The sequence below is a fragment of the Jaculus jaculus genome, chromosome 2 (assembly GCF_020740685.1).
Source record: "Jaculus jaculus isolate mJacJac1 chromosome 2, mJacJac1.mat.Y.cur, whole genome shotgun sequence".
Taxonomy (NCBI): domain Eukaryota; kingdom Metazoa; phylum Chordata; class Mammalia; order Rodentia; family Dipodidae; genus Jaculus; species Jaculus jaculus.
Window position 1 is genome coordinate 33,236,521 of NC_059103.1, and position 13,231 is coordinate 33,249,751.

Here is a 13,231-nt window from a genome sequence, read left to right on the forward strand (position 1 = left end):
GTTACAGCTGGGTGAGTGGCTGTGAATTTAGGGAAGGGGTGGGGACAGAAGAGAGTCCCTTTGGTGCCTAAGTATGTATGCAACTTCCTGCCTCTGATGAAAGATTCAGTTCGAATCAGCCCTTGGTTCTTCTTTCTGCTCTCTGACCTCTCAGGAGTTGGCAGGGAGCCCCGGCTGGACCCATTCGGCCACAGCCAGGTTTTCCAGCCGAAGGCGGGAGAAGCGATGCCCTGGACCATCTTACTTTTGGCAGCGGGTGAGTCTGACGGCCCCTGGCGCACCCCTCTCCTCCTGCCCCACTCCCTGCCCACCACAAGAGAATAGGGCTGCCCTTCCCAGCGGGTGCAGGAAGCTTCTCCAGACAGGTTCAGTAAGAGCCTTAGAAACCCCTCAGCTGCATGCAAGCTCTTTAGCCCTCAAGTCCGTTTGTAAATGCCGCCAGCTGGAGCTAGACCGGCCCACAACCCAGGATCTAGCCCCACTTGGCCCCCAGACTGAGGACACCAGGTCAGAGATGGAAGGGGCAGAAGAAGGGCAGGAAGTGCTTGTGGGGATCTTACCTTTTTAGACGGGGAGCTGTGACTGTGACGGAGTGAATGCCTGCCTAGCATGCGTGGCTTTGGGATCCATCTCTCCCAGCATGGGAAGAAACCAAAACAGTTGCCTCAGCCTTAGACACTCGGCTGCCAGCCTTGTGGTAACTGGAAGGTAGCTGGTCTCTGGAGAAGTTGTTTGCTGGGGAAAGACCTACTTCAGGGCACCTCCTTCTCCAGCCAAGCTGAGGAGCAAGTGTCCTCCTGTTCTCTCATTCTCCCTCCTTTGCTCATCCCTCACCGACCGCCCTGAATTCATCTCCTGAATTCTATCTTCTTGTCAGGTCCTGGGGGTGAACCTAGTGCCTCCCACAAGCTAGGCACGCATTATACCACCGGGGCATTCTAGGCAGGAGCTCTCCTGCTGAGCCACGCCCCCAACTTCTCTCCAGCTTGTACATCCTGCCCATGGCACCGTCTCAGGCTGAAAGGTTCTCCTCCATGTCTTCACAAGTATCTTTCCTTCTACACAGGATTTAGCTCATCTATCACCTCTTCCAGGGAGCCCTCTGGGGTAACCTCAGTTCATGCAGCCTTCCCCGTTACCGTTGAGCTTGCCTGAGGCCAGCACTTCTGTTCATTTCTGTAGTTCAGTATTTGCCTGGGTAGTGTTGCTTGAAGTAATGCCAGCATAATTGTTTGGCTACATAATAATCACTAGTATTGGCATAAAATGATTCAATGACCTCCTCACCTGTACCAAGCACCCAATGCCCTGAACATTATAGTAAGTACTTATGAGCACTTACTTAGTACTACAAATACACACAAAATGTCAAAGCCAGGAGGTGTAAGCTTAATGGTAGAGCATGGTGTGACCCTCAACACCAGAGAAATAAACAAAGGGTTTCGAGAGGGTGATCTGCTTATCTGACACCACGCAGCCCCAGCTAACCAGCCCCGACTCTGCCTGTGCCTCTGCATTGCAGGCTCCTTGGCCATCCCAGCCCCATCAATCTTTCTGGTGCCTCCCTACCCAAGCAGCCAAGAGGACCCCATCCACATCTCATGCACAGCCCCAAAGGACTTCCTAGGAGCCAATTTCACACTGTACCATGGGGGACAGGTGATCCAGCTCCTGAAGGCACCTGCAGACCAGCCTGGGGTCACATTCAATGTGAGTGGTGGCCGAGGCGGTGGCAGCAGTGAGGCTCCCTGGGGGAACTTCCGCTGCCAGTATGGCGTGACGGGCGAGCACAGCCAGCCCCAGCTGTCAGACCTGAGCCAGCCTGTACAGGTCTCGTTCCCAGGTAAGGAGACCTCCCCAGAGCCTAAGCCGTGGCTATATTGTCCCTGCCACCCCTCATCCCCCTTCAGAAGGTCTCATGGGAAAGCCAGGTCTGCCCCTCACTGGGACTCCTTCCCTATGTACATCCTCACAGCCGCCTCACAAGCTGGGAGCCATGGTTCTACCATCTTCAGATATGGAAACTGAGTCACGAGATGTGCAAAGACTAACCCAAGTCACACTTCTAATAGATAGCAGAGGTGGTAGACCTTTGGCCCCCAAAACGCAGACATCACTGGGTAGATATGATGGCTTAGACCAGCCTTTGGTGGAGGCAGGACAGCAGGTTCTAGGTCCATCTGAGCTATATAGCAAGACCCTGTCTTGATGCTGGAGACATGGCTAAATTGGTAGAGTGCCTAACTAGCATGCACAAAGCCCTGGGCTCCATCCAAAGACTCTATTAATAAGTGTCTTTATCTGCTGAGCCCCCAAAGCACTCTATACAGCTGGGCATACACTACACACCTGTCATTACAACACCCAGGAGATGGAGGCAGAAGAATCAGGAGTTCAAGGTCATCTTTGGCTATATAGTGAGTTCAAGGCCAGCCTGGGATACTTAAGATCCAATCTCAAAGAAGAGGAGGGGGGCTCTGGAGAGATGGCTCAGCTGTTAAGGCACTTGCCTGCAAAGCCTGAGGACCTGAGTTCGAATCCCCAGTACCCACATAAAGCCAGATGCACAAAGTGGTGCACACATCTGGAGTTGGTTTGCAGTGGCTGGAGGCCCTGGTGTAACCATTTTCTCTGGTTTTCTCTCTCTGCCTCTTTCTCCTAAATAAATAAATAAAGCCAATCACACCTTTAATCCCAGCACTCAGGAGGCAGAGGTAGGAGGATCAATGTGAGTTTGAGGCCACCCTGAGACTATATAGTGAATTCTAGGTCAGCCTGGGCCAGTGAGACCCTACCTCAGAAAAAGAGAGAGGGAACAGAGAGACAGAGAGAATAGGCATGCCAGGGCCTCCAGCCTCTGCAAAGAACTCCAGACTCATGTGTGCGCTGCTTTGTGCATCTGGCTTTATGTGGGTACTGAGAAATTGAACAGGGATTATTAGGTTTTGCAGGCAAGCACCTTAAATGCTGAGCCATCTCTCCAGCCCCACTGTTTTGATTTAATATTTTATTTTATTTATTTATTATATAGAGAGAAAGCTGCACATAGAGAAAAAGAATGGGCTCACCAAGGCCTCTAGCCACTGCAAACGAACTCCAGACACATGCGCCACCTTGTACATCTGGCTTATGTGGGCACCATGTCTTTATAGTTTGTAGGTATGCTAAACTGCTGAGCCATCTCTCCAGCCCTGTTTTTGTTTTTATTTATTTAATTTGAGAGAGAGAGAGTGTGTGAGTATGGCCATTCCAGGGCAAATGAACTCCAGATCCACGTGCCACTTGGTGCATCTGGTTTCACATGGGTTCTGGGGAATCAAACCCAGGCCATCAGGCTTTACAAGCAAGCACTTTTAATCACTGTGATATTTCTTCAGTCCATGTATTTTATGGGTATATGGGCATACATGTGAAGGTCAAAGGAGTTGTCTGTGTTCCACCTTCTTTGAGACAGGGTCTCTTGCTGCTGCAAGAGACTGGACCACTAGTGGCTTTACCTAGGTTATGGAAAAGTGAACCTGGGCCAGTAAGTGCCTTTAACTGCTGAGCCATCTCCTCAGATCTTAGTTTTTATTGGCTCAGCTTCAGTCATATGCCTATCCCCATGACAATCACATGGGCAGGGAGGCGCTATGCTAATTGGTGCTAAGTTCCCAGGTCTAGTATATTCAACTTCATGGTTGAGAAGATGTGTCTTGGGAGAGGGTGGCTCCAAAGGGTACCCCAGAGAGATGGAAAGTATTCCAACCTTTCGTGTGCCCCCAAAACTCCATGGCCTGCCCAGATCTCTTCTGTTTCCCTCCAGTGCCCACCTGGATCCTGGTGCTTTCTCTGAGCTTGGCTGGAGTCTTCCTCCTTGTGGGGCTGGTGGCTGTCACCATGGTTATAAGGAAAGGTAATGACACATGGAGCAGGCATGGCAGTTGGCAACTTTCCAATGTACAGACAGGCTCACATGAACTTGTTTGTGTGTATGATGTGTGTGTTCATGTTTGTGAATATGGGGACATATATGTCACAGCTTGTGTGTGGAGATCAGACAACAACCTTGGGGGTTGCTCCTAGGCTAGTGGGCCCATAAACTTCTGGGGATTTTCCTCTGTCTGCCTCCCACCTTGGATTACAGATACAGGCACTACAAAGTCTGGCTGCCATTCTGGGGGCCTGAACTCATTCTTACGCAACAAGTACTTTATCCATTGAACCCACTCCCCAGATTTCATGTACGCTTTCATTTCTCTCTTTCTCCCTCTCTGATGATGAAAACTAGGTCCTAAACCAGGTATGGTGGCACACGCCTTTAATTCCAGCACTTGGGAGGCAGAGGTAGGAGGATTGCCGTGAGTTTGAGGCCACCCTGAGAATACATAGTGAATTCCAGGTCAACCTCAGCTAGAGTGAGACCCTACCTCAAAAAAAGAAAAACCAAAAAACTAGATCCTTGTTGGGTGTGGTGGTGCACGCCTTTAATCCCAGCACTCGGAGGCAGAGGTAGGAGGATTGCTGTAAGTTCGAAGCCACCCTGAGACTCCATAGTGAATTCCAGGTCAGCTTAGGAAAAGCAAAACTAGGTCCTTGCACATGCTAGATAAGCACTCTACTGCCCTCATTCCCTCCTCCCCTCTGTCCCTGAGTACCTCTCTTTCTGAGGTTAAAGTCTCACTGAGACCCAGGCTTTATTATTATTGTTATTATTATTATTTTATTTGCAAGCAGAGAGAGACAGAACGAGAGTGGGTGTGCCAGGGCCTCTAGCCACTGCAAATGAATTCCAGACACATACACCTACTTGTGCATCTGGCTTACAAGGGTGCTTGGGAGTCAAACCTGGGTCCTTTGGCTTCACAGCTAAATGCCTTAACCACTAAGCCATCTCTCCAACCTTTTTCCCCCCCAGTTTTTTGAGGTAGGGTCTCACTGTAGCTCAGGCTGACCTGGAATTCACTATGTAGTCTCAGGGTGGCCTTGAACTCACTGTGATCCTTCCACCTCTGCCTCCCTGGTGCTGGGATTAAAGGCGTGCACCACCACACCAGCTTATTTTTTATTTTTATTGTTTTTAGGAGCACAGAGGTGAAAAATTTGGGCACTTCATATTCCAAACCTCAGTAAGGAAGCAGCCCAATAGAAATAAGTAATAGCTTAGCTGTTAAAACACTTGCCTGCAAAGCCAAAGGACCTAGGTTCAAGTCCCCAGTACCCACATAAAGCCAGATGCACAGGGTGGCACATGTGTCTGGAGTTCATTTGGAGTGGCTAGAGGCCCACTAAATAAATAAATAGATAAATAATAAATAAATAAATAAATAATGTCTTTAAAAGAAGATAATGGTGGAAATTGATACACAATAGTATTCATATGGTGTGTTGATTCCAGGATGCCCCAAAAGTCCATGTGGATGCTCAAGTCCCTTAAATAAATGACATAGTACAACTGGGGAGCTCATTTAGTTGATTAAGTACTTGCCTCCCAAGCGTAATGATCTGAGTTCAAGCCCTAGAACCCAAGTAAGACATCCAGGCATGGTAGTCCATGTTTGTAATTCCAGCACTGGGGAGGTAGAGGTAGGAGGAGTCTTGGGTCTTTCCGGCCAGCCAGTCTAGCCTAAGTGGTGAACTCCAGGCCAGTGACAGATCCTGTCTGAAAAGTCCATGGACATGGGAGCTTGCCCAGTGGATAAAGTGCTTGCTCCACAAGCATGAGGACCTGAGTTTGGACCCCCAGCAAATGCTAGGTAGGCATAGTAGCCCCCCTATAATTGTCAGTGTTGCAGAGGTGAAGGCAAGGGACCCGTGGGACAAGCTGGCTGCCTAGGCTGGCTGAGTCCAGGAGCTCTGGGTTCCAGTGAGAGACCTTGTCTTAATAATAAAGGGGACAGTGATAAAGGTAAATATCCAATGTCAACCTCTGACCTTCACATGCATGCCCACATACCTGTACACATGTTTGCCCACAGGTACATGAACACACACACATACATGGATGCATGCACCCATACACACAAAATGAAATAGTGGATAGTTTTCCTGAGGGTAACACCCAAGGTTGTCCTCGGGCCTCCACATGTATGTGCACTCATGCATACACACGCATCACATACATGTGCACTTTTACACACAGTGGAAAGCATAGTGAGCATATCTGTAATCTTAGCCTTTAGGGTAAGGTTCTGGGACCAGGACTGCAAACATACTAGAACAGGGCATCTATCTATCTGTCTGCCTGTTTTTTGTTTTGTTTTGTTTTTTCCTTTCATTTTTTGAGGTAGGGTCTCACTCTAGTCCAGACTGGCCTGGAATTCACTATGTAGTCTCAGGGTGGCCTCAAACTCACAGCGATCCAAGTACCTTAACTACTAAGCCATCTCTCCCACCCCCTGTCTATATATTTTTTAATTATTATTTTATTTATTTATTTATTTTGGTTTTTGGAGGTAGGATCTCACTCTAGCTCAGGCTGACCTGGAATTCACTATGTAGTTACAGGGTGGCCAAGAACTCATGATGATCCTCCTACCTCTGCCTTCCAAGTGCTGGGATTAAAGGTGTGTGCCACCACGCCTGGCTCCCAGTTTATATATTCTATTTATGGTAAAGTAGATGCATAAAATTCAGTGGCACTAAGTATATTCACATTAGTGTGTAACCATCTGTTGCAGTCAGGTTCGCACTGCTGGCAGAAATCACCAACCAAGAGCAGCTTGAGGGGGGATAAAAGGGTTTATTATGGAGGAGAAACTCCATAATGGCAGGGGAAAATGATGGCATAAGCAGGGGGTGGACATCATTCCCGGGCCAACATAGGGGCAACAGCACCAGGAGAATGTGCCAAGCACTGGCATGGGGACATTGGCTATAACACCCATAAACCCGCCCCCAGGAATACACTGCCTCCAGGAGTGGTTAATTCCCAAATCTCCATGAGCTGGGAACCTAGCATTCAAAACACCTAAGTTTATGGGGGACGCCTGAATCAAACCACCACACCATCCCTCCATCCATCTCCGGCAATTTGCTCCTGTACAGTAAGCATAACTCCCTGTTCCTGCCACCCTCCATGACTGACAATCAAAGAAAATCTTTTTGTTGTTCTCTTTTTATGTATTTGTTCTTTTCTTTTTGTGGGGGGTGGGGTGACAGTGTTCAGGTAGGGTCTCGCTCTAGCCCAGGCTGACCTGCAATTCAAGGCAATCCTCCTACCTCTACCCTCTGAGTGCTGGGATTGAACTGACATTTTCATTGCATCAACATACACTTTGTAGTTTAGCAAAGAGATAAAACCAGGTTTGAGAGATGGCTTAGTGGTTAAGGCACTTGCCTATGAAACCTAAGGATGCAGGTTCAATTCCTCAGGACCCATGTAAGCCAGATGCACAATGTGACACATGTGTCTGGAGTTTGTTTGCAGTGACCAGAGGCCTTGGTGTACCCATTCTTTCTCTGTCTATCTTCCTCTCTCGAATAAAAAAAAAAAATTAAAAATAACAATAAAACCTACTGGGTGTGGAGTATGGTGGTACACAACTGAAATCAATCCCAGCACTTAGGAGGCTTAGGAAGGAGGCCTGCAAGTTTAAGGACAAGTCTGGGCTACATAGCTAGACTCTAAACATTTATTTTTAAAAATATATTTTATGTATTTGAGAAAGAGAATGGGCGCACCAGGGCCTCCAGCCACTCCAACAAACTCCAGATGTACATGCCACCTTGTGCATCTGGCTCAAGTGGGTCCTGGAGAATTGAACCGGGATCCTTTGGCTTTGCAGGCAAGCACCTTAACCACTAAAGCCATCTCTTCAACCCCCCCCCCCCTTTTTTGTTTTTTGGTTTTTCAAGGTAGGGTCTCACTCTGGTCAAAGCTGACCTGGATTTAACTATGTAGTCTCAGGGTGGCCTCGAACTCTTGGCAATCCTCCTATCTCTGCCTCCTGAGAGCTGGGATTAAAGGCATGTGCCACCATGCCTGGCTATCTCCAGCCCTTTTTTTTCACTATGTCGTCTCAGGGTGGCTTTGAACTCACAGCAATTCTCCTGCCTCCCAAGGGCTGGGATTAAAGGTGTGCAGCACCACACCCAGCTTTTTTTTTTTTTTTTTTTTTTTGAGGTAAGGTTTCACTCTAGTCCAGGCTGATCTGGAATTCACTATGTAGTCTCAGGGTGGCCTTGAACTCATGGTGATCCACTTACCTCTGCCTCCCAAGTGCTGGGATTAAAGAGGCGCACCAATGCCTGGCTTTTTTTTTTTTTTCTTTTTTAATTTGACAGAAAGAGGGAGGGAGGGAGAGAGAGAAAGACAGAGGGAGAGGGAGAGAATGCGTGTGTCAGGGCCTCTAGCCACTGAAAACGAACTTCAGATACAAGTGCCACCTTGTGCATCTGGCTAATGTGGGTTCTGGGGAATTGAATCTGGGTCCCTTAACTGCTAAACCATCCCCCCAATCTTTTTTTTTTTTTTGAGGCAGAGTCTCACTCTATCTCAGGCTGACCTAGAACTCTGTAGGACAGGGTCCTCATTGCTTTGATGAAAGGTGTGAGCCGTCACATTCGACTCTATAGCTTTTTTTTTTTTTTTTCGAGTTAGGGTCTCAAACACAGGCTGGCCTGGAACATACTCTGTAGTCCTAAGATGGCCTAGAACTCACAGTGATCCTCCTACTCTGCCTCCTGAGTGCTGGGATTTGCCTGTGCCCCCATGCCCGGCTATTATATTTTGCATGTTGTGTGGCAAATCTGCCTGGGTTAGGCAAGACTTATTTGAGTGCAAAGTACATATAAAGAGTATATTTAATTTATTGGGTTTAAAAACTTGTTGGAAGCAACCAGACCCAAAAGTCTAACAAATGCTCATTTATTTCTTTTCCAGTTAAAGTAAAAAATCTACAGAAGCAAAGGTGAGGCCCTTCCTGGAGACCCTTAGAGTACCCTGTGTGGGAGGAGTGATTTATGGGAACAGGCATTATTTGTTGAGAACCTATGGTGTGTAGGAGGCTATGGGGTGAGCGCTCACATCAACCCTGCAGTCTTGAAAGTGGGCACAATGAAGAAGCCCATTTGTGTAGATGAGAACACTGAGGTACAGGGGTCAGTCACACAGGAGCAGATGGCACAGCCTCCTCACCTCCCCTCAAAACTGCTACACAATTGTCACAGCTCTCTAGGTATTCACTGTGGATTTTAAGTATTTTTTTTATGTCCATGATGGATTGCTGAGGTTTCCCCCAGGGGTTGTACACTGTCCAACTTGCACTGGTGCTGGCCCTGGCTCTGGACAGCCATGGGGCCTAGTGAGCAACTGTGACTGTGGCATAGAGCTCCTGCCTGGAATCCACAGTGAGGGCTGGGGTCGTGGCTCAGGGGTAGAGCTCCTGCCTGGAATCCACAGTGAGGGCTGGGGGCGTGGCTCAGGGGTAGAGCTCCTGTCTAGAATCCACAGTGAGGGCTGGGGGCATGGCTCAGGGGTAGAGCTCCTGCCTACAATCCACAGTGAGGGCTGGGGTTGTGGCTCAGGGGTGGAGCTCCTGTCTAGAATCCACAGTGAGGGCTGGGGTGTGGCTCAGGGGTGGAGCTCCTGTCTAGAATCCACAGTGAGGGCCGGGGGCGTGGCTCAGGGGTAGAGCTCCTGTCTAGAATCCACAGTGAGGGCTGGGGTGTGGCTCAGGGGTAGAGCTCCTGTCTAGAATCCACAGTGAGGGCTGGGGTTGTGGCTCAGGGGTAGAGCTCCTGTCTAGAATCCACAGTGAGGGCTGGGGGCGTGGCTCAGGGGTAGAGCTCCTGCCTAGAATCCACAGTGAGGGCTGGGGTTGTGGCTCAGGGGTGGAGCTCCTGTCTAGAACCCACAGTGAGGGCTGGGGTGTGGCTCAGGGGTGGAGCTCCTGTCTAGAATCCACAGTGAGGGCCGGGGGTGTGGCTCAGGGGTGGAGCTCCTGCCTAGAACCCACAGTGAGGGCCGGGGGCGTGGCTCAGGGGTAGAGCTCCTGCCTAGAATCCACAGTGAGGGTCGGGGGCGTGGCTCAGGGGTAGAGCTCCTGCCTAGAGTCTACAGTGAGGGCGGGGGGCGTGGCTCAGGGGTGGAGCCCTGTCTAGAATCCACAGTGAGGGCTGGGGTGTGGCTCAGGGGTGGTGCTCCTGTCTAGAATCCACAGTGAGGGCCGGGTGTGTGGCTCAGGGGTGGAGCTCCTGCCTAGAATCCACAGTGAGGGCCGGGGGCGTGGCTCAGGGGTAGAGCTCCTGCCTAGAATCCACAGTGGGGTCAGGGGCGTGGCTCAGGGGTAGAGCTCCTGCCTAGAGTCTACAGTGAGGGCTGGGGGCGTGGCTCAGGGGTGGAGCCCTGTCTAGAATCCACAGTGAGGGCTGGGGTGTGGCTCAGGGGTGGAGCTCCTGTCTAGAATCCACAGTGAGGGCTGGGGTGTGGCTCAGGGGTGGAGCTCCTGTCTAGAATCCACAGTGAGGGCCGGGGGCGTGGCTCAGGGGTGGAGCTCCTGTCTAGAATCCACAGTGAGGGCTGGGGGCGTGGCTCAGGGGTGGAGCTCCTGCCTAGAATCCACAGTGAGGGCTGGGGGTGTGGCTCAGGGGTAGAGCTCCTGTCTAGAATCCACAGTGAGGGCCGGGGGCATGGCTCAGGGGTAGAGCTCCTGTCTAGAATCCAGTGAGGGCTGGGGTGTGGCTCAGGGGTGGAGCTCCTGTCTAGAATCCACAGTGAGGGCCGGGGGCGTGGCTCAGGGGTAGAGCTCCTGTCTAGAATCCACAGTGAGGGCTGGGGTGTGGCTCAGGGGTGGAGCTCCTGTCTAGAATCCACAGTGAGGGCCGGGGGCGTGGCTCAGGGGTAGAGCTCCTGCCTAGAATCCACAGTGAGGGCCGGGGGCGTGGCTCAGGGGTAGAGCTCCTGTCTAGAGTCCACAGTGAGGGCTGGGGGCTGGCTTAGAGGTAGAGGTTAAGTTTTAGGGATGGTTGGATGGCTAGGCAGTCCAGAGTGAGCATCCCATCTCACAGAATATTCTTTCTTTTGAATACCTTTGCAGAGAACGAGAATCCTGCTGGGCTCAGATTAATGTCCCCACCACAGGTTTGTGCCAAGTCCTCAGAACTCCTTTGCTATGTGGATCTCCTATGGGGACCTTTTGTCCTTGGGATCCACATCTCCTTCCTGTCCCTTCACCTGAGTTCCTTTTCTCCTTGTCCCATCCTTCACACTAGCTCAGCCCACTGACTACAACACTGTTCTTCAAGCCTCAGTGTAAGGGTCACCTGTCCCAGAAACCTTCCCATATGCCTCGACAGCTCTGCGCTTGCTGCTGACAAGCTGCCCATTCCATTTCATTCATGTATTTATTTCTTTGCATGTGTAGAATAGGCACACCAGGGTCTTTCATGACGTGACTGGGGACTAAACACCGGGACTGCAGGCCCTGCAAGCAGCTACTTTAATGCTGAACCATCTCCCCAGCCCCTGCTCCCTGTCATGCTTCTCAGTTGATGCTAGTAGGACCCTTAGTGATCACTGGGGGTTTGTATGTTTAATACTTGTTGGCAGTCAGGCCTGGTACAACATGCCTGTCATCCCAGCTACTCAGGAGGCTGAGGCAGGAAGATTGCAAGTTCAAAAACCTGTCTGGGCCTCACGATGAATTCCAAGCCAGCCTGGGCAACATGGGGAGAACCTGTCTAAAAATAAACAAAGCTGGGCATGGTGGTGACACACTCTTTTATTTATTTACTTTTTAAATAAATTTTTTGTTTTATGTTTATTTATTTGAAAGTGACAGGCAAAGAGAGGGAGAGAGAGAGAGAATGGGCACACCAGGGCCTCCAGCCACTGCAAACGAACTCCAGATGCGTGCGCCCCCTTGTGCATCTGGCTAACTTGGGTCCTGGGGAATCGAGCCTCAAACTGGGGTCCTTAGGCTTCACAGGCAATCGCTTAACCGCTAAGCCATCTCTCTAGCCTGGCACACACTTTTAATCCCAGAACCTGGGAGGCAGAAGTTAGGAGGATCACATTGATGTGCATTCAAGGCCAGCCTAGGCTAGAGTGACAACCTACCTCGAAAAAAAACAAACAAAACAAAACGGGGGGCTGGAAAGATTGCTCAACGGTTAGGGCATTTGCCTGTAAAACCTAAAGACCGGAGTTCAATTCCCCAGTACCCACATAACACCAGATGTACACCGTGGCTCATGCGTCTGGACTGTGTTTGCAGTGTCTGGAGGCCCTGGTGCGCCCATTCTCTATCTGCATCTTTTTCTCTCATATATAAATAAATTAATTAACTTAAAAAATAAATGAATAGAGCTGTGGGTATAACTCATTGGAAGAGGGCTGGGGAGATGGACTAGCGGTTCGAGGCTCGATTCCCCACGACCCACGTTAGCCAGATGCACAAGGAGGCGCACGCATCTGGAGTTCATTTGCAGTGTCTGGAAGCCCTGGCGCTCCCATTCTCTCTCCCTCCTTTCTGTCTGTTGCTCTCAAATAAATAAATAAACATAAAACAAACAAGCAAAAAAAAACTCATTGGAAGAGCAACTGCCTAGAATCCAAGTGAGCGGCTGGGGGTGTGGCACGAGGTAGAGGGCTTGCCCAGCATGTGCGAGGCTCAGGGTTCGGTCCCTAGTGTCGGAAAATGAAACGAAAGAAGTAAGAGCAAGGTGTGGTGGCTTCTGTCTGGGCTAAGGGAGGATCAAGCTTGAGTTCAAGGTCAGACTATGCTACAGTAAGACCTCATCCTCAAAATACTAATTAATTAAATTAATTAAGTTAATACTTCTGAGTGGCCAGTTCTGCCAGGGAACTGTGATGTCTTCTGTCTATGAAAAGACCTGGCTTGCCTTCCAGGATGTGGGTCTTTCTGCCAGCCTCCACCAGGGGGCGAAAGGCGGCCAGTCTGTGATGGGCTATGCCTTCTGCAAAGGGGCCAGCAAACTCAGAAGTTCCATTGTCTTACTTCATTCACTGCCTCTTGCATTTATTGAGCGCCTAGTTTCATTTATTTAAAAAAAAAAAATTTTTTTTTTCGAAGTAGGGTCTCACTCTGGCCCAGGCTGACCTGGAATTAACTATGTAGTCTCAGGGTGGCCTCGAACTCATGGCGATCCTCCAACTTCTGCCTCCCCAGTGCTGGGATTAAAGGCGTGGGCCACTACACCCAGCCTTATTTATTTATTGAGCGTCTATTTTAAAAAATATTTTGAGAGGTAAAGGCAATTTGAGAGAGAATGGGTGCTCCAGGGTCTC

General features: G+C 49.9%; 1 protein-coding gene across 1 annotated transcript in view; it reads left to right on the forward strand.

Annotated features, from left to right (window-relative positions):
- Window positions 1-13,231, forward strand: part of C2H19orf38 (chromosome 2 C19orf38 homolog) — a 46,506-nt gene that overhangs the window by 18,679 nt on the left and 14,596 nt on the right. Inside the window, exons 2-6 of the mRNA XM_004667462.2 lie at window positions 155-256; window positions 1,523-1,843; window positions 3,806-3,895; window positions 8,864-8,891; window positions 11,019-11,062. Of these exons, the coding sequence (XP_004667519.2) occupies window positions 226-256; window positions 1,523-1,843; window positions 3,806-3,895; window positions 8,864-8,891; window positions 11,019-11,062 (514 nt within the window). The 5' untranslated portion in view covers window positions 155-225. The remainder of the gene's footprint in view (window positions 1-154; window positions 257-1,522; window positions 1,844-3,805; window positions 3,896-8,863; window positions 8,892-11,018; window positions 11,063-13,231) is intronic.